The sequence below is a fragment of the Danaus plexippus genome, chromosome 5, assembly GCF_018135715.1.
Source record: "Danaus plexippus chromosome 5, MEX_DaPlex, whole genome shotgun sequence".
Classification (NCBI taxonomy): domain Eukaryota; kingdom Metazoa; phylum Arthropoda; class Insecta; order Lepidoptera; family Nymphalidae; genus Danaus; species Danaus plexippus.
The window spans coordinates 1,488,999-1,514,239 of record NC_083539.1 but is presented as its reverse complement, the minus strand read 5'-3'; the positions used below and the strand labels follow the sequence as shown (position 1 = coordinate 1,514,239).

At 42.8% G+C, this 25,241-nt stretch overlaps 2 protein-coding genes across 22 annotated transcripts in view; one reads left to right on the top strand and one right to left on the bottom strand.

Moving 5' to 3' along the window:
• LOC116769311 (cubilin) overlaps positions 1–4,885 on the top strand; it is a 53,451-nt gene extending 48,566 nt beyond the window's left edge. For 4 of the 6 annotated variants that reach the window (XM_061529286.1, XM_061529281.1, XM_061529289.1 and 1 more), the window contains 5 exons: positions 75–273; positions 517–721; positions 861–990; positions 1,330–1,541; positions 4,676–4,885. In XM_061529286.1, coding sequence (XP_061385270.1) covers positions 75–273; positions 517–721; positions 861–990; positions 1,330–1,541; positions 4,676–4,860 — 931 coding nt within the window. In that variant the 3' untranslated portion in view covers positions 4,861–4,885. Of the gene's footprint in view, positions 1–74; positions 274–516; positions 722–860; positions 991–1,329; positions 1,542–3,636 lie in introns of all 6 variants that reach the window. The other 2 variants (XM_061529295.1, XM_032660370.2) reach the window with 2 other exon arrangements.
• A 3,690-nt stretch (positions 4,886–8,575) lies between these two features.
• Positions 8,576–24,270, bottom strand: LOC116769089 (heterogeneous nuclear ribonucleoprotein R). Of its 16 annotated transcripts, XM_032660078.2 has the most exons (17): positions 22,447–22,761; positions 21,822–22,027; positions 21,453–21,564; positions 19,807–20,000; positions 19,077–19,204; positions 17,882–18,123; positions 15,976–16,111; positions 15,024–15,157; positions 14,882–14,953; positions 14,662–14,811; positions 14,132–14,277; positions 13,551–13,645; positions 12,161–12,303; positions 11,411–11,524; positions 10,400–10,544; positions 9,798–9,843; positions 9,519–9,557 (listed from the first exon to the last, which is right to left on the bottom strand). In XM_032660078.2, exons 3-16 carry the CDS (start codon positions 21,561–21,563, stop codon positions 9,821–9,823), a joined length of 1,833 nt encoding a protein of 610 aa, XP_032515969.1. In that variant the 5' UTR covers position 21,564; positions 21,822–22,027; positions 22,447–22,761; the 3' UTR covers positions 9,519–9,557; positions 9,798–9,820. The 16 variants fall into 16 exon arrangements, with proteins under 16 accessions (XP_061385425.1, XP_032515962.1, XP_032515966.1 ...); XM_061529441.1 differs by lacking the exons at positions 9,798–9,843; positions 15,976–16,111 and adding an exon at positions 15,534–15,669 and having other exon boundaries at positions 8,576–9,557; positions 22,447–22,763; XM_032660071.2 differs by lacking the exon at positions 9,798–9,843 and having other exon boundaries at positions 8,576–9,557.
• Positions 24,271–25,241: the final 971 nt, after the last annotated feature.

Here is a 25,241-nt window from a genome sequence, read left to right as displayed (position 1 = left end):
CTAGCGATTCACTCCTACTGGATCTGGACATAGCGAGTTTGTTTATAAAAATTTGTTTCACATTTTTTTCGCAGCGGCGCAACATGTATCGAAGATTGGGTGGAGGCGTGGTGGACGGGACGGGAGGGCTCGCGAGTCCCGTTGGGGCGCTGGTGCGGCCCCGCTACCCCCGGACCCTTGCAATCACCTCGCGGAGCCCTGGGCCTGCTCATCGCTTTGCACACCGACTACGACTCGGTCGCTTCAGGATTCAAGGCGAGATATGTATTTGAGGTTAGTTAAAGTTTTTTTAAATCAACAAAATTCTTATGTCGCTGTACTAGGAACATCGTGAGCAGCGTTGCTCGAGGCGAGCTACTACATAGCTGATGCAACGTCACCTAGTATCACAAGCGCTAGCTTGTCGTCGCGTCTCTATCCCGTACTTAGCAAAGATGACCTGAGGAGTTCTTAGTCATAGTGAGACTGTCTGTATTAAACTTCATTATATCATAAAGTGTACCTCTCTATCGACAGCCAGCCAAATCAATCTTCGGCGACTGTGGCGGCAACGTATCAGGATCGGCGTGGGGGGTGGTGTCTTCCCCGCGCTACCCGTTACCGTACGAGGCGCCCTCGAGAGGAGCCGCCTCCAGGGTGTGCAACTGGTTCATCACTGCACGTCCGGGGAAACGACTACTCATCAACTTCGACCAGTTCGCCGTTGAGGGACATCTTACGGGTACGTCGGATAGAACGTTATTATAGGAAGAGAAAGTTATACGTTTGTATTCTCTTTAGGACCCTTTGCTTGTCGCCACAAATATATTCTGCACTAATTCCTACTCTATGAGTAAAGCGTGTGTGTAAAATGTGTGTAGAGCGTGGTTGTCCGGCGGCGGTGCTCCGCCTCTGGTACGAGTCCCCTGGCCCGCCGCTGGAGCTGTGCGGGGAGAAGGCGCCCGCCGACCGCTGGCAATACCTCTCCTCCTCAAACTCCATTAGACTTTCGTGAGTTATTCAAACACATATCATTCTATTGAAAGTTATGTTCTGTACATGTATAAGACAATCCTCTCATTTATCGGATAGGTTTTGATCGCCACACCATGTTGGGAACACAAAATTATTATTAGGATTCAAGACTCACGCGGGAACTTAGTGGGGACGCTACGAGGGCAGGATCTCACCGTTTGTTAGACGTCTGGAACTGATGGGCGTGTTTTGGTCCGACCGATCAAAACATATAATAACCGTGCCAACAGATAGTAGAGTGTTTGTTAACATTAACAAAAGTGTTTTCTACGCAACATGAGTTTCAACACAAATGAGAAGACCTGTTTGTTCCAGATTCATCATAGCCGACAAGTCAGTAGGCGCCGCGGGGTGGCGCGCGATATGGACCGAGGTGACCGTGGGCCCCCCCGGGGGATCGGGCGTGTCGGGTTCGGGTGGGGGAGAGGAGTGCCCCGCTGTGTGCGGGGGGGCTTGCCTACCACCACGCGCCGCCTGCTCCGGCTTGCAGCACTGCGCCGGCCAGCCCACCACTCAGCCCTCATACTGTTAGTATCACTGTCTGATAGTTGAGGACGGTATGTCTTTTCTGTTTAGCCTTAAGGTTATAAGATCCAATATTCATAATAACATATTATTACTAACCATGCGAGAGACGAATCGCCTGCGACGAGTGTCCCTTCAACGTGCCAATCATATTCTGCAGGTGGCTAGTGTAGGCGTGTTGTTGCCAACATTAATGTCATCAACCAGTTCTTGTCATGTTAATGTCAGACGAGTTATATTTGCGGGACCGTTTATTCATTGCCCAAGCATTGTAAAAACAAGTACCTGTTACAGAACAATTCTAAAGCATTATAGTCCTTGTATAAATTGTTTGCCGTATTACACTTCAAGCAACAAAGTCCAAGCTTTCACAGTAAACTTAAACCGGACGTGCTTATAAACTGAGTGACAATTCAGGCTTATGCATTATCAATTGCATCGCTGGAACTGAGGCAGTTCGCAGTTAATACACATTAGCGCTGAACGACACACGACTGCAGTAAATAGCACAGAAACACTTGCACAGTATGGCACCTAACTACCGATGACGAACGACAGCATTATGTAACTTCACGTTGAGAATAATATAAAGTCGGAAGAGAGGCAGAAGTTTATTCTTTAAGAGAACCTTACATTCTGCAATAAGACAGAGAGTAGTTGAATAGGATTCTCATCTAAGTCCAGTCCACGATGATACATCTTGAAATAAAACGATGTATTCCGTATAACAATATATATAACGAGTCTGTCTTATATGTAATATATTAAAAAATTTACTAGTTAAGAACGATATTGAAGTACAATATTTCCTTCACTTTTCCTTTCAAAACAATGTATGTACATGGCGCCCAAATTGGGACTCCAGGCCCGCGTTGGGCGCCACTTGAGTGTAAAAACATAATATGATCTGATTACATTTAAATAAAAAATATATTCACATAAAAAATAATTGTAAAACGTATGAAGAATGCACTTTAATGTCACGTAAATTAATATTGTATTTACACTATTGCATTGTGTGGTTGCAAGAAAATTATTATTTAAAGTTATCAAGTAAAATGTAGTTTTTATACGGAGTAAGCAGTAGGTACGAATTTAAAAAAAACTTTCATTGTATTCAAAAGCGAGGTGTTGTCTAATACGTCTCGATAAATAATTTTGTTGTCTCAAAGCTGTAGCGTTTCTGCTTACTCCTGCTTTCTTCTATGAATTGTAAAATACTGCATTTAAAACTGTAGATGTGTTAAAAATATTTTCTAAATAACGTAAATCGTATATATAATATGTCACTGTACTGTTACCTTCTCAGTATAGAGGGTTCAATGCAATCTTTGTCTCAGAGGATTCTCGTTCATGTTTAACATTGGTAGGTTTTTTTCTTGGATCCATTTTAAATTGTTGATAAAATAATGAGATTAATAGCTTAATATATTGACGATGTTGAATGACTGGTCTATTTTATTTACGAACTGCGTCCCTTCTGAAACTTTTCTTTTATATTCTCTTCATTAATCTGCCATTTCAATGTACCTACATTCATACTCTTTTTTCACTAAATTCTTTTCCTTCCTAATTATATTGTGATGACTCAGGAGAGTTGAGGAATGACATTGTTAACAATACATTACATTGTGTTTGTGTTTGTAATAGAATTAATACCAATGGGACGAAGCTTGCATTGAGTCATCGCACTATAGGGCCCGGGGTACCACGACCGATATTTGAAATACTTGGACTAAAAATTCATGGACATATTTTTTTCATCTGTCCGTCTGTCGAATACTTAAATGCTCATGTAACCAAGTATTTCGATTATGTAACTCGCTAAAATGTTCTCTAAAATGTGAATAACTACCTAAACTAATAATAACGTATACATTTATATCATTTTAGATAGCATTGCTTCAGAAATTCAATCACCGCAAGGACAAATTACATTTTGTTAAGGAGTGATCGAATTTCTAACTAAGTTAGTGCTTACTTCCGTTCGCATTCCACGTCAATCGAACAATCGCTGTCTCTATGTGTGATTGTCGTGGAATCGTTCGGGAGGGGGTGGTACGGGCCGGGCCCGGGCTGACGCGGCGGTGTGCGCAGGCGTTGCGGCGTCGGGCCTGTCCGGGCCTCGCGCGGCGCTCGTCGTCCTATCGCTTGTGCTCGCCGCCCGCACTGACCGGGCGCTGCACACGTGAGTCTCTACATACCACCCTCACTCCTAGTCCTCGCGTCCCTCTGTCGCTTAGCACGCTACCGACTTCAACCCGCTTGCCATAGAACTTCCTCGTGTGATAACTTAACTGAGACAGAAAACATCTTTGCTGCTTCGTAGCTTCATCACAGTATTAATACAAATCGAAAGGAAAATTCGAGGCATGCTTCTGCCTTCTGCGGCGCGCATAGTCTGATGCCTCAATATCAGAACTTCGGAATGTTTTTGGGAATAAATTTTTAATTTTCGAGTTGTCAATTGAAATGTATCAATATTATAATTACCACATCGGAATTTATCTTGCATCAAGAGTGAAAACTGTAGATAATAGTGTCGTAACTTGGCGTAGTGAAGAGATGTAAGTATTAAAGAATTTTCATGGAGTTATTTAGTTTCCGGCTTTCATTCGTGCTAATCACATGCTCAGTTTTATTTGATTTCAGCTCATATAATATTGATGGCTAACTCATAGTTACCTTGCATACGAGACGGTCCAAATCTAAGTAGCTTTGTTAGATCTGCATGCAGTAATAAAATACAAAAGTTAAATATATAAATAAATATATCTGGCTCGGTCTATCTATAAGAAACTGATAAATATTACACCTAATTTCTCGATAATAAGCCCAACCTACAGGCCCCTGAGACCAGGATAATAAATTTGAGTTTCTTGTAGATAGCAGTCTAAATAGTGCTCAAGAAAGATAAAATTAGATTTCTAGTTACCACCCGAGTTTACGACAGATGAAGGCCGTAGTTTTGTTAAAAAGGATTTAAATAAAGGCAATTAACTTGGTAGATTTATACTGAAACAAATTGGATATAGGCGTTAAGTGTTCTCGTCGAAATTTCGAACTACCTACAAGCCAGTTAGCTGAGCGACAGTCAAGGAACACTTTTCGCCGTATAACAAGAGTGGATCGACAGGCTCTAGCTCGGCAGCGGAGGCGAGCAGCAATCTGGTGTGGTGGGTGGCGGGGGCTGCGGCCGGCGGGGTTGTGGCGCTGGCCGCGTGCTGGAGGCGCCGCCGACCGCGAGGACCCCCGCCCCCGCCGCGACCCCCGCCGCACACTCTGGCCGCTAGACTCGCCGCGCCCACGGACACCGTGTGACCGCAATACACTTTACATTGTATAACGACTTTCATTCTATATGCCCCCTATATAAACGTTACCCGTCATTAATGTTATAATTACATCTACACTAGATGAAGACATCCGATATTAAATCACTAATAAAACAATAAATTAAAATACTATGTTTATCTCAAGAATCTTTTCGCTAAAAGTTACAGAAACCTTTTAGGTGTTCCTAAGATGACAATTATGTAGAATCAGGGCTTGGATCAGATTATTTTTATTAGAGATGCCTACTGTGACGGATGACGTGAATCCATCAGGTATTCCTAGAATTTGTAAATTGATATTCCCAAGGAAATTGTTAGTGCGGCTAGTAGAAAGTATCATCTGTAAACTGGAGATATTATTTCATTTGTTTCGTTTATTGGGCTAACTGCGAAAGACAACGCACACGGATACTCCAAAAATGTAGATATCTATTGATGTTTTTTAACATAATTTTATTTTTTATTTTTCATACACATATTGTATATCATAGTTATTATGCTGTGCACCGCTGACGGACTTGTTCCCATTGTCAATAGATTGAATCGTAATATTACTGTTTAGGATTACAGTTATAGACATTGATATGAAATGGTACTGGTTTTTTTTTTGTTATTTAACAAATGGGATCAGTTTTAGATCCATTAAAAAAGTTTTGAAATATCCGAAGCAATGATAAAGTTCAATGAACCTAGATATATCTTGCAAAATTCTGAATGAGCATACAATGACTCGCAACGCAATTTTATTAAAGAAAAAACACGTCATACATCTAGATAAAAATGTAACAAAGATATATGTATATGTCTTCGTAACAAGTTAGGATTTAAAGGACATAACCCAACATATAATAATCGATAAAAATCCAAGATTCTCCTTTGAATATAACCGGGCAAAGTTTGGTATACCCTCATTTCTCAAACAACGTCCTACTATTACGAGCAGCGAATATGTTGCCCAGAAAATATATCTCTACATTTGACTCGATTCAATTTTCATATCCCCTGTCAGCAACAAATAATCAGAATGTCACTGATTCTTCAAAAGGAATCCTAACAGTTCCAGGTCTTATAATAAAATTGATTCAAAATCCCGCAGGTATTCATATACCGGTGGGTGGATGGTCTAAATAACTTAAGTTATCATATACAATTAATTAAGTAGGTAAGTTCTGCTCCAGAAACTAATAACGCAAATCTCGACGAGTCTTTTCAAGGAATCCAAAAAAATTCTACTTTATCCCTTTTTCCATAAGTTAATGATTTTGAAGAAAGCGCCGCTTCCAATTCAATTATTTAATCTATTACAGATTTATTTTTACTTAGTTTAAATACACTTGGACCCGCACGTATATGCTTGGTACAAGAATATACCTACCTACTTGGCTCATGTTGATTGCGTTTCAATATAACTTAAGAACATGTTTACCCAATCGATTCCTCTTTCTTAAAATGTTTTCTAATACTTCATAAGACTTTTGACAACAAGCAATTGCGAAGGTAGAAAATGTAATAAAACTCAGCGATCGCCTGTTTTATGTACATACTCTTTAGATGTAATCCACTCCAGCGTAATACTATTTGCTAAGCACGTTTATGATCATCGTTTACGAACATAGCACAATCCTAGTAGCGTTATGTTATCCTTGAGGAGGTCGCAGTCAATCTCGCAGTTAATGTTAAGAACGAATAACTACAACTAAACTAAATTCCTTTGACGGTTTAATTGACATGACACATTCGTGGGCTACGCTAGCAATATGAAAAATGCACCAGAGACAGCAGAAAATATGGTTTACATTTGGTAGATTCAAATAAAGAAAGTCGTATTAAAATTTCTATTTCTTTGTGACCAAGTTCTTGGCAGACGGCAAACTGTTAGACGCCATCAAGGTTCATCGAGACGATCGATTGAATTTAACTACCTACCAACCTACTTAGTGAAAAACCCAATTATTAAAGACAGCTGTAGGGAAACTTTGCCCACAACAATTATTTAACTTACGAGTGGAACGTTATCTTTTCTTTGTATCAAGTTCATAGCTTTATTTCACAAAAAAAAACAGGATATTTATATAAATACTTGCATTAGAGTGCCCTAAAAAAGTAATAAGAATCCGCAGATTTTTTTTTAACCCTTAATCAGGCATTAAAACATTTTCAATTATGATGTGTCCTTCATTTTTATCTGTACATCGTATACCTAAAATCTAATTCTTAAAAAAAATTATGGTGTTCATGCCCGTTAAGCTCTCTGTCGTTTTATCATTTGTGTCCATTATCCCTATTTTTAATTATATTTTCAACGCTTTGCCACAAATGGATACCTATATCAATATTGGAAGAAAACATAACACAATTTGTTGATGTCAAACGCGGTCCTGCAACGGAATATTTTATTGTCAACGTGGTACTGCGGCAATAAACGAACTATTTGTGAAAACTGTAGTGGTCACATTTTTTAATCAATAATTAATTTTTTTTTTCTACTAGAATGCATGAATTTAAAAAAAAACGTGGAATATATATTTTTTAAAAAACGAATGTTATTTTTGTTATAAAAAACCTTGTAATCTACAATTATATTTTTTATTTCACAATCTCTTGTATATTGGAAACGGTGTTTACATACTACCCCCAGACGGGTATAGAGCATATACTGACCACTTTCTTTGAATAATGATTTTTTCCAAAATGAGTTGTTTAGTAAAAAATGTTTAACTTCATACAAAAGATACTACATGAATATTAGTAATCAAAACAGGTTTTGAATTAAAAAAAGGACAAAGATTACTTTAAAACGCTAACACATAGATGGTCGATAAATCTTACTACACCTGATTAAGGGTTAAACAAGGCATCATGCTTTATTCACTTTTGTCCAACAAAATAGACTGAAACGAACCGTTATCCTTGTAACGATTTAGATTACTAAAGTCGACATGCTCGTCGAACAGCATTATTTAATACACTACCGATGAGCACAACATATGGAAGCAGCTGCCTAGTAATAACGACTTATTTTCTTACTTCTATATATAAGTAACCAGAATTTAAAAAGGCTTTAAAAAAGCTACATCTTAATTTATGCATACACAGACCTACACACGCACACGCACACGCCCACACTCACACATTCGCACAGTGCGATTCTTGATTACTTAATACTCAAGTTACGTTATATTTACACTTTTACTGTAACTGTAATCCTGTATTGGTCTTAGTATCGTTAAGTTATTGTCTTTACTGTAAGCACGGTTGGTTTACCGAAATAAATAAGGCGCAGTACGTACTAGTAGTAAAGACATTTTCGTGTTTAACAATTCAATGTAATTATATTTTTTATGTTTTACACCAGATTAATGAAAAAAGTGAACTAGATTAGAAATCATCATCTTATTCGCCATCTTGCCACCGTCTCCAGGTCAGAAGACTGATGATGTAAGGGCATCATGTTCTTAGTTCACGTTTCTCATTGCCCTTCAGCGACATTCTTTTGTATAATTTTCAGAAAGACCATATATCCGCTTATATATATATTGCTAACATTCTTCTATAGAAAAATGCAGATGTTACACACATTCCTCTATGGAAAAATCTTCGCAAACATCTCGGTACGGTCATGGCACAGGGCAGTACCCAAGCCGCTCAGCCTCGCCGATGACAAATTAAAGGTGGTTGGTAAATAAAAGAAAACAATAGGGTAATAAGGCAAACACAGTTTTGCAAATTTATTCCACGTATTAAACTGATACAATTGATACAAGTCAGAGTTCTAACAGTACGGACATGCTATATTGTGGTCGAAATACAAAAAAAACCGTTTAGTAGTACAGCGATAATAAACATTGCAGAAATCCTGAACTTTACGATACTACTTCCTCACACTAATGTATTTTAAGGGGTACTATGTAATAAAAATAAAGCAAAAAACTAAAGCAGGAACACAGTTGGGAAATGTTATCGATTACAGGTGTTTTCATTTTAGCCGCGATTGCTAGACGTCGGTTCAATTCATTCCATTAAATTCATTCTCGTGTAACCTAAGTTGTAAGTTTGTCAAAAAACAACAGTCAAACTCCTTATAATATAATAATTACTGCTAAAATACACATCACATCGCAAAATGCGTTCGCAGGAATAAAATATATCGAATAACATGTATTAAAAAAAACAGACAGTCGAGGGGTCGCCGACCCGACGCGCGGCCGCAAACAGGCAACGGCGACCGCGCGCCCCACAAACATAATGTATATACTAAATATACACCGGCCGATACGACAGAAAAAACATAAGCATAACGGGAAACTTACATTCGAAACATTTCATAACGTCCTACTTTAAGATTTTTACGGAATCGTCGCGATACAAAATCGAAAACGTGAAAATCAAATAAAAAAAACACATATATAGAAAAAAGTGGAACGATCCCCGCGTGATCCGCTGCGGAGCGCGCGAGCCGCGGCGCGCGAGAGCTCCCCTGCGAGCTTGTAGTGCCTCCGGGACAGGGGCTCGCCTGGGCGCGGCGGCGCTAGCTGGCGGCGGCACCTTCGGACCCCATGGACCCCATCGATCCTACCCCCGCCGACCCCCAGCCGCGCGCCGCCGCCGCCGCCGCGCCCAGTCGCCGCTTGCTCTCCCGCTCCCCCCCAGCGATCTGCTGACCCCCGTCGAGTTTACGTTTACCTGCAAGAGTCACCGTCCGACAGGATCACATCACACGCACTGCACAGACTTTACACACTACACGCTACACACTACACGCTAAATATACGACTACCTTCTAATTACATACGACTCCCGGCGAGAGGCGCTCCACAAACTTCCACACGACATAAAACTTTGGACTGATACTTCGATCGAGCTCTTAAAGTTTGTGGACTACCTCACCGAGCTTACGGTGTTAGGATGGGAAAGGATAGTTACCAATAAATAAATAAAAATCCAGATTACACGCAAACCATTAAACAAGCTGAAAGGAAACAGAAAGGCATCAGATGGGGTGGGGTTCAGTTAAGAGGCCGACCGAGAGAGTCCAAAATTCTAATACAAACAAAATTTTGAATTTGGCTTATGGTAACGGATAGGTGGTGGGTGAAAACAGAACAAGGTATATTATAAGAAATAATGAATAATTGTAGCTGTCTGTGTCTCATAAGGATATCCTTCAATCATTTAAAGTCTCGCAGAAAACATTTCTAATAAAATTTCGTTCTTGGAATATAAATTTTAGGAATGATACTCGTATGTTCACCGGAACGACAACAGATTGACTTCCTCTACCTCTGGTCCAACTAATACACCAAGACAGTGTCCTGTCTGTACGGGCTTGATAAAAAACCTTCACACCTGTCACCTTGTTAAATGAAGGATGTTCTATTCTTAGTCTGTCTTTATAGAACTCAGTCTGTTCTTAAAACCCATCTTATTATAATGGCACCCCTACGATACATCAACACTCTTAATACAAGTTCACATTGGTTCTCGGTGAACGTACGTCGTGTCTGTTCCTGTGCCCGTGTACGTACCTGGTAAACTTGGCTTGGCGCGCGGGTTGCCACGCATGCCGCTGGGCGTGCGGCGGCCACGAGCGGCGCGGCGCGCACCACCACGGGCCCCAGCCGCGGCCCCGCGCCGCCCCCAGCGCGCGCCCGTCCCACATGACCCAGCCCCCTGGACATCACACACAGTGGAGTCAGCTCGGCCCCGGACATCGCTCGCTCTGAACGACCGGCCGTGGATACTACTCGCACACTCTCAATCACAATTCTGTGCTGACTTGTTAGAGTTTAGAAATTTGAAAAAATAATCCGTTTTGCCAGAAGCATTTTACAAATCCCATCCCAATTCCCATGTGAGGAGTATCCACGAGTATACCGGAGTGCCGAGAGAATGTTTACAGTAACATTATAATATCCAGCCATTTCAACATGCTGCTCTAAATAAAAACTCTAAATACATTATAGAATTATAACTCTCGAAATTTCCAAGACTAGATATTTTTTTTTTTACAAAGTACATAGCGACAAAAAAAACTAGTACTTCAAATCAAAAATAATTGCGCACTCGACTGATTAAATGAGTTTAAACTTAATTAAAAATAATAAGCATCGTGATATAAACATCACTAGATCACAAAGACCTCGGCTAGAGGTCCGTACAGTTATGAATACAGTGGGTCGTAAGGCTACCTGTCCAGCGTTATGGCCCTAAGAGATTAATCAAAGCAAAAGATCTACGGCGCATATCAAATACAAATACAAAACATGCTACATACAGAGACCGCGGCGCGGGCTGCGGCCAGCGCGTTGAAACATCGAGATAAAAAATATGCTAAAATACCTACTGAACAATTACATAGGAACAATCAGGTACCTACAACTACTGAATAACATAGCCATCCGATAGCGCAGAGACCGGACGGGCGCAATAAACAGTCTATGATAGGTAATAAGGCAAGCTACACTTCGACAACATCGATAGTATAAACAGAGGCTACATACTCCGATAGTTTTATCAAACACGGCCTGTACTGGTACCTGAATGCCTCCAGTTAGATCGTAGTAAAGCGAGTCGGGCCCGAGAGCGAGCTCGTCGTCCTGAGTGAGGCATTTACCAAGCGGGTCAGTGAGTCTTCTTAACATATTCTCTACCTCGTTACAACAACGAGAAAAACGTTACACGAGCGGTCCAACTAACGACAGGGGAGGGGACAGTACAGAGCGCCGGGGGCGGCCGAGCTCCGAGCGGGTTACAGGGTTAGTCGGGAAGCGAGCGAAGCAAAGCGATACTAGCCACTACGTGATGGGGTGTCAAGCGCGGGACAACACTAGGCGACGCAAACGTGACATGATAACAGGACAGGGTGGACCGGCCGAGGGTGAGGGACGGGGGAGGCGCGGGAGGCGGGCGCCGCAGCCTGCAGGCCTGATGGTGCGATCGCCGCCTCTCAACCCGACTCGCCCTCCCCGCGGCCCCTCAGCCTCGGCCCTCCCCCGCGCCGGCCGCGACCCGCCCGGGCCGTGGCGCCCGGAGAGGTCCCGGCCGGCGCACGATGCCGCCGCCGCTAACGATCACCACCGTCAGGCCTACACACTACTGTCTTTACCGAGTCACTGACTCCATTCTAGGATGGGATTCAACCAAAAAAAAATAAAACAAAATAATAGTGAAGAGTAGATGAAAAAAATTTGGCAAATCAAAAACCGAAAGGTAACAATGATGAGTACAGCGCGTCTAGTGACTAGTAACATAATATGATAACATTAGTTAGTGTGTGTGGGACCCACCGGCTGCGCTCTGTTGGGAGGCTGGCGGACGGCGGACGGTTGCGGTGGCCCCGCGTAATCAAAATAGAACTCATCGTACCGGTAAAATGGCTCATTGTAGCCACCTCGGTAATCCCCGTACCCGTAATAGTCGTAATCATAATCTATAAACACACAACACAGGCCTTTTAGAGGCTAAGCTAAACTAACGCTAACTTACAAGCTACCGTAGCGGGGCGAGCCGAGCTGTCGACAAACGGGAGACAGCTCGCTATGGCGGGTCAAGGAATCGCTCCACCTGCAGCACTCCCTCACACCTCCGACAAACCGACACACACGACAAAACATGCATCCTCTATATCTTCGTTCTCGTCATCGACCCGACACCCGAGACCCGAGAGCCCGAGACCCGGAGAGCCCAAGACCCGAGACCCGAGAGCCGAGACCCGAGAGTCCGTCGCCCGTCACCCGAACCTATACTGGAAGCGTCGTCGGGAACACACATCACAGTCACCGCTATATAAGGAACCTCCGGCCGACGCGGCGACAGATGACAATGATTACTTCATGTTCCCATCATGCAAGGGGAGCGGTGGGGTCTGTTATTACGTTAAGACGAGGCGGCCCTCCCGTACGTAGACTTTACTCAACAAAAAAAACTCCAGTATCTTCTACGTCTTTAGTCCGAAACCATGCAGAACCTACTTAAACTTAGCTCTCATTAATACTAGCCTATGTATAGCGTTATGAAACATGTAACCGGTTGTGAGAATATAGCGGGCCGAGCTCCTGCCGCGCGCCGGCGGTATATTGACACAACCTCTTGTTAGTAGGGGATCAGTAGCGAGAGTTGCTGTGCGCGTGGATACCACACCGTGTACATTGTTCGTGTCGACTCGTACCCCGCGACACGCCGCACGGAGCGGGGCGACGCACTGCCTCCGCTCCGTGCGGCGTGCGCCAGCGGCACCCTTGGATTGATTTCTCACGAGTTATGGTCTTAGTGAACAGCAGCAGACTCGACACTTGTAAAGTGTCTTTTATAATATTCTAAGGAAAGTCTGAGTGAACATGGTGGCGCGTCTCAGGGCCGCAGGTGTTGACGTCACGATGGAACAGGTGTGACGCATCGTGACGGCGCAGACCTCTGGACGGCTCGCCAGCCCGGGGGCGACGTCCCACGGTGGAGCTCGCACGATAACACTGACTATGTTCAGATTCAATTTCAGCAGCGCTTTGAAAAGATTTTAAGTTCGAAGACATCACCAAGAAGGTTTGCCAAAAAGTAAATGTCTCCGAGCGGTGTCCATGTTACAGAAAAATCAATCCAAGGTCCGTGTCCGCGTGTGGTCAGTGCGGCGTGTGTCTTCCGTGGTGGGTGGCGGTGGTCGCGGAGGTCCGCAGTACGTACCGTAGTCCCCGCGGGCCTGCGGCGGGCGCGGCTGCGGCTGCGGCGTGCGGCCCCGGAGCGCCCCGTGCACCGGCGAGCAGCTGCACCAATCAAATCTGACATTACACAGCGACGTTACCCACCGCAGCTACTCCACCCGCACTCGGCTCACTCGCACACAACATACATCCCTCGTTCGTCACTTCCGGTATCATAGCCCTCCCTGGTGCAGAGTCCGGTGGCTTTGGTTCGGTCATGTATTCCGTAAACCAAGCATTAATAAACACATCGCTCTCACACACATTCCAACATCCTTTCCTTGTGTTCCATTCCGCACGACATCATTCGATAATACAAGTCGAGGTAAGAGAAGGTCTGTTTATATGAATTATTATATCAAAGTGGTTATCTTACGTTTCTAAACTAAAGGTAAAAATTATTTCAAATTCTATAGAACAAAAGTGGTAACGAGGCACCTTCAAATTTAAATTCTACTATTCAAGTTACCGAGAGCAAAAAAATCTTTGACATGTATTTCCAAACCGGTGCCATACAATCTATTCTACACGTGTGCATGTGTGTGAGACAGCGCGTCCACTCACCCGCCCCGTCCGTATATCATCTGCGTCATGCGTCTCTCCCTCGCCCTCAGTATCTCCTCCTTCTTCTTCTTGTCCGAGGGTGGCTTGGCCAGCGACACCTCGAGGCGGGCTCCACCCAGCTCCTTGCCGTCTATCTCCTGCATCGCCTGCATTCAGAACGCTCGTGTCAAGGACGCGAAAATGTATGGGGCCAAGATACCTCGAGGGACACCTAGTCATTTCTCAAGACAATCAAAAAGTTTGGGCACAAATCGAGCTGGTGCACAAGTCATTAAAATTAATGTAATCAACTTGTAAAGCGGTGGTTTTAAAATCCCAAGACCTGAATTAAAACCTCACGGATGAAACAAAACCAACTTGTAATAAATCTGCAAACTATCAATAGCTATGATTTATTAAGATTCTTTACTGCTAATGTTTTGTCCCACATTAATTTATTGTACACAGAGCGCCGGTCTGAGCCGCGCCAGCACTGTCTGGAGCCACGTGTCGTTCTTGTAACCGTTTACCGTACACGTGCTTGAGGTTACCTTAACGGCACAATCCCGGTCTTCGAAGTGTACGAAAGCGTAATCCTTAATTTTCTTAACTCGTTCTACATTTCCATAACGTTCGAATTCTTCTTTAAGCGCTTCTTCTGTGATTTCTTGGGTCAGGTTCCGAACGTACAACACCTTCACCTGTAACAGAGCCACGGTCAGTCGCCGTCTCTCGGAGTCGCAGCGAGCAGCGCGTCCAGTCTGTACTCACTTTGCTCATGGTCTGCTCGTCGGGTTCCTCCTGCGGGTCCGCCCAGTCCACTATAATATCACAGCCCCAAACCTGCACAAACAACGTCAGTTAAGGCCCTCCCGCAGCGTCTCCGCCGGTGTGTATGTATGTCGGGACTCACTTTAATCCTGCCGGTGCCCAGCCGACGCTTGGCTAGTGACGCCGCTTTGTGAGACTCGTATTCCAAAAAACAAAATCCTCTATTTTTCTTCTTGTCATCGGGCGAACTATATATAATGACTTCAACGAGTCCGGCTGCAATCATACAAGTCCGATGAAAAGCCCGCCAGTGGCCTAAAGGCTCGGAATTCATAATACAAAGCTCCCTCCAACCCTCGCTTAAATTCAATTTCAACGCTACGAAATATGAAGCAAATCAAACGATATTCCAGGAGAACATATACGGTACTGAAGAAGTCTAGAGAACAACAGCGAGATTCTCCAGTCATTACCAGTGAGCATTCTCGAGGCGGAGGCCAATGTCATGTTAGCGACTACGGCGGGTCGGCGGGGCGCGGGCGGGGCGCGGGCGCGGCGCGGACGGGGCGCGGGCGTGCCGGGGACGGCCACCGCTCGCGCCGCGCCGCCCCGTCACTGAATATCACTTATTATGAATTCGACAAGGACTTACGTGCGTGCCTAGTAAGCTCCTCAAACAAATCGTCCCGATCTCGATTCTTTGGGATATTTCCCACGAATAAACGATGATTGTTAAAGGAAACCGTAACGCCAATCTTTTTCCCCTTTCGAATTTCATAATCATTCAGCTGCAAGAACAATTCGAGGGAGAATAGCCAGTGGCCCGGGGCGGGGCGGCGGCTCGCCGCCCGGCCCATGACTGGAGAGCGGGACGGCGGGACGCGGGACGTTGGACGCGGGACGGCGGGGCGCGGGAGGGGGAGGGACCGGGACGCGGCTCCGGTCCGGGCCGGGGCGGGGCGAGGCGCCGGGCCGGACCGGGACCGCGGGACAAGCGGGACGCAAGCGGGGCACCCTCAGCGGTCCACACCAAGCCCCACGCAGTCAAAACCCAACAACTATCAACAGTTTAATTCATTCGGTTCAAACTTTACCTGTTAATTTACCAAACTCTTCCAGTATCTCCTCTTTGCCTTTAGACTTGGGAATGTTGCCGACGAAAAGTCGAAGGTTCGGTACGCTAATCTTAATTCTCAGAGTCTTCCCCGGTTTTATTTCGTGATTATCGAGCTGTGGGAAAAATAACAAGGGAACAATTTTGAAAAATGGGCATCAATTTGGAATCGGTCGGGCCGAGCGTTGTTCGCGGTCGGGTCCGGCGCGCGCGTCATGTCTGTTAGAGCCAATCGTGATGAGTTAACTGCTTTTGGATGATAAGCCGAGAGTGTTGTATACGGAGCAAAGAGGAGAGCCTGAGATATATTAACATTGTCAGCTCGACAACTTTTGAAGCCAATCGAAAGTTAACCCTGTAAGTGGACCGGTCGATGAAGTGAAGATAAAAAGAAGCGAGTACAGTGTCATGGTGACGAACATAATAATCAAAGCAACTTAAACTCAACGAGGTGCATAGTAAAGAACGGGGTGATATCTCAGGACAAGCGAGGCTTAGATCAGATTACGGGTGTTACGTTGCACATGTACACAAGATCAGTGATTACAGTGGGGACTCCGGCCATAGATACGCGCGGCGCCGCGCCCGGGGCCGGCCGCCGGGCCGTCGCGACGTCACACTCCGCATATTTATGGCCGAAGTCGATGGGGATATTAATGACATGCTTTTAAATGAAAAAAAATAAGCTTAAGTCTAAATCTCCCAAATGTAACTGAATACATGATGTAAATTAAACTGGCAATGACCGCGTCTTGCGAGACTACCGTCGCTGGGCGGGCGGTAGGCCTGCAAGACGCGCTGCAGTTTGGAGACTTCGGTTTGCGAGTGAAACCATCCACGACAGCGAACGCGACCAGTGCCCCGAGCGCGCGACACTGAACGTGTGGAGCGGGCCATGTCTCGAGCCTGAACTGCAAAACCGTCGCGGTAGCGAGCCTAAGCGAGGCCTCGGACGTCGCCAATGATTTCACTCGAGGGTAATGTACAAGGAGGCGAGTCCCCAAACCGCAGTCAGCTATCGTGCCGGTTACTTTTCAAGGGATTAATTACACTTAAACATTCGGCGAGTTACCTGCAAAGTAGATGTCAAATTAGAATTTAGGTATGTTTCATTTATCACCAATCAATCAATATTATCATGTGTTTTAGTGTTCCCAATAGTACTTTTAGTTCCACGATAACACCGTGCGAGGGCGCTTCGCATACAGAAGTGCTAACATCCATTCTCGTCACGAAGGTTGGTGGCGGCAATTGTATCGTCCGCTTTAAACTATGTACGTGTTCGCGCGGAGGGGCTCCAGGCGAGCTTCATCAACTATTGATATGCAGTTGCAAGCCGACTTGTATTAGTTTTTAACTTTAGCCAATCTTCGTGGACATCGGAGCGTTAGATCACACGACAGAAACGTTCAGTCCGAGGGTTCGAGACGGACGTTAATGTTTTGGCCCAAAGTATGAGAAGCGTTCGCTGCGACACTGAGAAAGCTGAGCGAAATAAACACGTAGCGAGTTAACAAGTCTGCGTTACCAAAGCTGTTATAGACAAGGGCGCGGGACGCCACCAACCTCGCCACGGTTCGAGAGTCCAATAGGGAACGTAGGAAGTGGTAACACAGCGGCCTGTCGCGCTCGTTGGCTCGAGGCCTCATGGGGAGCGCGACTTCCGTTTACCACTTCCTACCAACAACACCGATTTCAAATGACATTTCAATATAGTGGTCTCCGTTCGGACGGGATTATTACTGTATGGGAGCAGCTGGTCCGTCCCCGGCCACCGTGTATCTGGGTGTATATAATCGTAGTAATCCCGTCCCAGTCGGAAGTCTCGTGTCTGTGTGTGTGTGTCCGTGTGAGCCTGTGTGTGTGTAGCGTGTGCGGTCACCAACCTCTTGCACGGCTCGCTGCGTGGCCTCGCGGGTGGTGAAGGTGACGAAGGCGTACCCCCTGTTGGCGCCCGACATGGGGTCCATCATGAGCCGCAGGTCCCAGATGGTGCCGCAACTCTCGAACAGAGGTATCAGCTCGTCTTCGTACATATCCTTGGGTATCTTCCCGCAAAACACCTCGCAGCCGGCGCCCGGCGTGCCGCCCTCCCAGCCGGGCGGCGGACCGCCGTACTTGCGCTGGCCTGCACATACAACACACGCGGGGACTGTACAGGGTGTTCATAAACCATATAACGAGTATATAATTGTTACATAAGTGCCTGTCTTTATACCGTTACTTAAACATATATATATAAGTACTCAGGTAATTAGTCCGTTTACTAAACCTTTAACATTAGCAGTAAATAGTAATGTGAAGTTAGAGATGTCTAAATAACCTTGTCTCACCAGAGGTGCTCTCTATTGCCTAAAAATGTTGCTGTGCAAAATTTTAAATCATTTAGTGAATTCATAACTGAAACTTGAACTAGGAGAACAATATATTTGTAGATAATACAATCAGGGCATCAATATGCAGGGAAGAGGATAGTATATATAGTAGTTATTTTTTCTTAGTGGCATCTTGTAAGACATATCAAACCTCGAATTTAGTAACATTTGCAGCTTATTGGAATCTCATAATATAAAACCCATCCTGCCTTCCCTCCAATACTGTGTGTTCTTAAACGCCTGACTGTCTCCAGTGCCGTGTTAATGTGCAACAATATATTATTATGCTGATATTCTGACAAGTGGGAATTTTTGTATTTAGTGCAGTTTTTATCAGATTATTGTCTTTAGTGATAAATACAGATAAAATACTTAACCTACTGCATTGTATCGCGTAACGTTAATAGATAAGGTACATGCGAATTGAAAAAAAAACAGAATTCTTGCTTTCCTTGGAATAATCACTACGGCAAACATTATATGAATGCTCAGAGACATCAAAGTGACGAGGCACAATTTGTTTCGACATGTAAAGCTAACATCACCAATATGAATCTGAATAATAGTAATTGGTCCAGCTGTGTCATACTCGGGCCAGCGACATCTGACACACCAATGTTGCGTCCCAGATGAATCGGTCACTTTGGCCATAGCTGGCCCAGTATGCGCCACGGTTTGTGGATACATGTCATATACGCCATCATACCGGTGGTAACGTCCAGCGTGTAACCGGTCCTCTGCAGGATCTGGCGGATCTTTTCCTCGTCAGGCCCCTTGACCTGGACAGCTGCCGCCAGCGCCGGCGCGCCCTGCACGCCCGCACGGCTTTTCTGTCTGGAATATTAATCATTTAATGTATTCATGTGTATCTTTTCGTTACGCAAAGTTTTGTTTGAGAATTTTTATTGGATATCTTGCTGATATTGTTTTGAACGCTATGTTACAGACATCTAAAGATCTCGAGTCCTCTAAGACGAAACGGTTCTAATATAGTTAGAGAAACTAAGTCCAAACGGTGACAATGATCACAGCTATTTTAAATTCCATAATTAATCAATGACTAATATAGCTTGATAATCTTGCGCGTTGCCCTCTCCCGGCTCACTAGCGTCGCCTGTTCCCAAGAGTGAACAAGCGCGTCAAGAACCTCGAAGGATAACGGCCGCGTTATCTTTTATCAACTAAACGCGAAATGTTGCGATATTAGCAACACGTCAACTCCACCCCACCCCGCAGCACGCTCGGCACAGTAGCCCGAGTCCCGTGCGTGCCAACTAGATGGCAGCACTTGTCTCATCTCGTCGATTCAAACTGCAGCCCGCAACGGGCGATAAGTGACAAATCAATTTTTACCACGACCCACATACGGAACCGCGACCTGGCCGCCGTCCAACGGCCGCGGACGGGGGTTGTTAAGTTATGGCCGCTCGACTCACCTGTACGTCTTCATGACTCCACATAAAAAAGCACTCTTATTGGATACATGCTCGAGATTTGAATCTAAAAATTGTCCAAGAACACTTAAAGCACCGTCGGATGGAAATTCTTTTAAGGCATCTAACGCACGCTCGTCCAGCTCCTCGTGCGCTAGCTTTCCAGTCTTATAAATGTCGTCGAGCTTGGTCGCCACCTGAAAAACACGGAAAACGACTGAGTCGCTAATCCTTATGGTCACACGATATATCGCACAGCAAAACATAGTGAAATAAAGTTTGTTACAAGCCAACATATTTGGACAGTAATAATCAGAGACAGTCCTTTTATGTACGAGATGTAAACAAAAGGTTTAAATCGGCTTTGTATAATTAATTGAAAGCTTTCGAGAATCTTATGCTGTAGGTAGCGCGACCCAAGTACATTTTCTAATTATCTTAAACTGATAGTCTTTAATGTAACAATTTAAAAGATTTTAAGAATGTCATTTTTCTCTATCAAAAGTAAGATGTACAAAAAGCGTCACTCAATGTACAGCATCACAACAGGCATAATTTCCAATAAGAGCAAACTGGCCTAAGTGAAGGCAAACCTGTTTTAAGATTTAGTAGCATGAATCTTAGTCCTTGCCAGGAGTAATGTTTAATTTAATTTATAAAAAAAAATTCTGACAAATTATAGCAAAATAGTCTTTATTACCAACAGCATAGAGTCAAGAGGCTTGGCAACTGTAAAGGGATGACTAATGTTATAAATGTGGAATGATCTCCACATATACATATATACACATATATATATATATATATATATATACATATATCATTTATGTACATGTATACATACACCTAGTACATTGAGACAGTATGTAAATACACAAAATAGTTTGTGTTATGGCAACAGCAACATATTTTTATTGTCATTTCTCTTCATGATAATAGTATCAAGGGTCAGCTGGGTGGAGAAAGTCAAGATAGCGCAATCAGGTAGGTCAAAAGAATATGAGACACAGGTACTCGATTCAGGGCAAATATTACTAAAAATGTGTCATCAGTGATGATTATAAACTATGAGCACACAACAAAATTCTTAGAAAGTAAATTGTAATAAGTTGCAGGAATATTGTTTATACTTTTATTATTATATACATATATATATCTTGCAATTAACCAAATAGAAAGACCGATTCAAAAAATCCATGATTTAAAAAATCCAACTGGAGTCATGGCACACACAAGTCACATAACAAAAAGATTCTTATAAGAATTTAAAAAAGTTTTTTTTTAGTTTTTTTATATGTGGTGTATAATTAAAAAGCTAGCTGTAAAACATTTATTCAAATTTGAAATTCAATATACTACAGATATGAATATACAGTAAGCAGACTCCTAGTTGATCGGATCTGAGACCGAGCAAAAATTTAAATGTTGAATGCATATTTATAACACCATTTTTTTTAAATGAATCAAATGTAATAATATATACCTCAATGAATAAATTAGCTTTTATGTATTACATTTGAAATGGATGATATTAAGTTTCTAAATTTGATAAATTTTTTCATGTGACCGACCAAAATTTCTAAATAAACTTACTGCTAGCTAATATCTAAATATTACATTAATGGAATATATTACCAAATAATTCTTACCTTTGGGTCCAAGCCATAATCTATGAGTTTGATGTAATCTGGTGTCCGGCCAGCATCGGAGTCCTTCCCAGGGACCTCTTCAATGGATATTTCTCCATTACCTTCCGCCATTCTGCACAATTATTAATATTTTGTACACGCACTGCACTCATACACAAACGTCCCGACTTCACTTGCAATACTCTCAGACTAACTCCATAATGACCAGCCTACTCTCGGAGCGAGCCCTCGCGAGCTTGACTACAGATGATGTCATTTGCATATCAGAGAGCAACGAATACGAAACAATGCTAAATATTATCTCTCGCTAAAAATGTTATCTTACTCGATTAATATAACTAAATATTAAGATGGAACAACAATATTTACCTTATTTTACAATTTTTTGTAATTTTGGAAGAAAATGACAACTCTCTAATTGTCCGAAAAACAAAAAAACAAATGATGTTCAAACATAAGAAACTGTAAAACAATAGGATTGTGCACTCCTCATTCCATCCGGGTAAAGCGAATTTCAAAAAGCGAATGCGCGGGTCATCGCATTCTTCTAGTGATGTGAAATTATTATTTTGAGCCTAAAAATTAAAATCGAAGTTATAACAAAAAAGTTTATAGCTACATATAACATAAAGGATATGCGAAATCCGGCGGTCAATGACCGAAATAACACAGAGTATATTCCAATGTTCTTTAAAAATTAAAACACACAACACTTTCAACGAGTAAACACTTTAAAAACACTTTTAAAGTCCTCCTGCATCAAAATACAAACACTAGTAACTTTCCGCGCATAAAACTTTGGCAAATGCAAAACTGCAATAAGTTGAGAGTGCAACTGCATTGCACTAGATAAGAACCGGCCGGCGCGCGCCTGAATTTCCAAGAAGAATCCAATTGGAACGAGCACATACGATGCCAGAAGATAAAAAACACTATAACACACAATCACTTTACAATAAATCTGACCTGGAACACTGTACACGAAAATAATTACCTATTAATTTTGCTAGTTGGTGGCCGAGACAGATATGGCGGCACCGCGCGACGTCAACGTGACCGCCAGTACGGGGTTCTCATAACGACGCGCGCGGGACATGCAACGAGGAGTGCATTCAAACTTTTAAAAAATATAAACGATTTGTAAAAAAGACTTTTTTAAAAATCTCTCTGTTTTCAGAATCAACGCGACCGCAGCGACCGATGAGATATTTTTATTGCACAGAGAGTTTTTGCAATGATTGCGAATAATTTTGAATGTGAAAGAGCGCGGCGCGTCGCGCAAGGCTGCCGGCCGCGAGGTGAGACAGGCTAGCGGCAAGACGGCGGCGAGTGAGAAGCCGAGAGAGAAGGGGGGAGGGTGTTGCAACCGGCGGTGCAAGCGTGCAGCAGCGGCGACGCCGCACCGAGCCAGCCTGCATACTTGCATACACACTCACACGAGCAAACACTCTGACCTTCGTTACTGTACAGTGTACACTGTACACTACGTCGTCACCGATTCACAATAAGAATTTTGTCTTTGTTACGGATATTTAGCTAAAGAGACTGTTCATACTTGTCACCGGCCGGTCATTCGATTTGCGAATCTCAATAATTACATGTTGGCCTCGTTCGAGAGTTCGCATGACCTTATTGTTATAGAATCCTAATAAATTATCTTATCTAGTAAGATTCCTATAGATACGGAAGTGTAATGAAATAAAATATATAGATATATATATTTAATTCAAATAAGAAAATCATACATCGAGTGGAGCACCGAAAGTCTTAATTCGTACGAATTCCGCTACAAGTTTGCTCAAAACGATTTTAAAAGATCACATGGTTACTAATCGACAACGGCCAATAGTGGAACAAGGTTCATTACTCTTTGATATGGAAACGAAGGGATAAAAGAGTTAATCGCAATAACCCCCTTGCTTTAGTTCGCTTCACCTGCTGATTATTGAAGCCGTATGTATTCGCGACACATACACAAAACTGGCCTTCATATTTCGCGTGTATGTGTAAGTAAGTTGGATCTGTATCCGCCGCATAATGCATATGTGGGTAGATACTAAGATAGAGCGGCTACTGCGGGAGCCTCGCTTTGTGCGAACAGACTTCTAAAGAGGCCTTTCACTGCGAATATGAATCTTACACGAGGCCTATGTCGCGTCGAGAATCGCTCAGGACTTACACAGACTCACGACATAAAGAAATCGCGTGTAGTATGTATGGTGTAGCGGCACGACAGACACACTTCCTTTCTCACATTTTCTTGATATCAATAGCGTTAAAATACAAGCTGTAAGACGAACTCTCGCCGAGTTTCCGGTGGGTTAAGTCTTCTTGAGAAAGGTTTCACCTCACACGTCTGTTTTATTCATATCTGATGAATAAGTACGACGCATTATGTTATTCCATAAATGCATAACTATATGTGTATGACACAAAAATCTTTTGAGAACTCATAGGTGCCCATCCCTATTATAGAGGTTTGACAGTTTTTACTTTTAATATTTTTGTTTACGGTCGTAGTATAGATGCTAGTATTAAATATGTAGATACACCACCAAAGAGAATATTATATACAATCTTCAAACAACAAGTGTTCTTTAGTTTTTTCTAATTCAAAACGATTAATTTAAAAACTATATATTTGAATAAATGTCAAACACACAAGTCTAGAAAACAAGCTCACGCTTACCAATATCCATCAGGAGCTAAGAAATATTTCGAATCATCCGTCACGGACATCTATAAATACCCATTTTGCAAAAATATACATAGCATAACATCGCCAGCCGCGCCGCGTACTACATTCGCGATAAGGCACTTAATGCGTATTTTAAATACGTCAACAGTTCATCGACCCGGTCGGTTTCTCACCGTACGTTGTCGAATTTATTGTGTCTGTAGATTTGTGGGTCGACGTCGTCTCGTTCGACTCACTGCACTACCTGACGTAAGACGAGGGCCCGCTGATTGTGACGTCATCCCGAATCTAACTAGCCGGTGTTTCTAGTTCTAGTTAATATAATAAAATATTCAAAAGACGCGTACTACATTATAATACATGCCCTAATCTAACCTGTCACTATGAATAGTGAAGCAGTATTTCTAATCGCGAACGCCACATGTGTGTCGAGGTCGTCGCTATTTGTTTTTTTTTTTTCATTTCAAGGGCAACAGTTTTCGCAGTCAATAGCGTAATATAACTAGCGTAATTCGAAGCATTTGTCTCTGCTATAGAATGGTATGACATTAAATTAATGAAATGAACACGTAAGAGCTTGGTTTTTTAAAATCGGTTTGTTTGTGAACGCAATGATACCTAGGAGTCCTATTGATTTTATATTAATGACGACTGAGAATTTCAAAATGGCGCATGCTAAAGATTTAAAATTGCAATTAAAGCATGGAATCATCTCATCCCATTGTCATCGAGGTTCTCGACCTTTGCGAGCGCGTCGCCGCATATTTAATAGACATTGGATTGTTTTTTTTTTGTGTCTGGTCGTGTCATAGGCTAAATCATGGCTGAATGATTATGTAGCAAAGACTTATTTTAACCAGCTCATATTAAAGGAATATAAATTTAATAATGTACAAATTGAACATTTTTGAACATTCAATATTATTGACTTTGCTTATAATTATATAGAAAAAAGTTTATTTATGTCTTACATATATTTGAGTGTGGAAATTTAATAATTATTTAGACAATTTTAGTCCATGAGAACTTTAATTATAACATCGGACATAGGTTAGAACATTTTACTATCTACAAATGTTATGTATCTTAAC

What these genes read in the sequence shown, in the direction of transcription:
- LOC116769089 (XM_032660073.2), bottom strand. Translation starts at nt 21,563, where the DNA reads ATGGCGGAAGGTAATGGAGAAATATCCATTGAAGAGGTCCCTGGGAAG. An exon ending in ATTATGGCTTGGACCCAAAG is followed by an intron (nt 20,001 to 21,452) that starts GTAAGAATTATT and finishes CGTGTTTTTCAG; the next exon opens with GTGGCGACCAAGCTCGACGA. An exon ending in ATCTAACTGGAGGCATTCAG is followed by an intron (nt 10,545 to 11,410) that starts GTACCAGTACAG and finishes TGTGATGTCCAG; the next exon opens with GGGGCTGGGTCATGTGGGAC.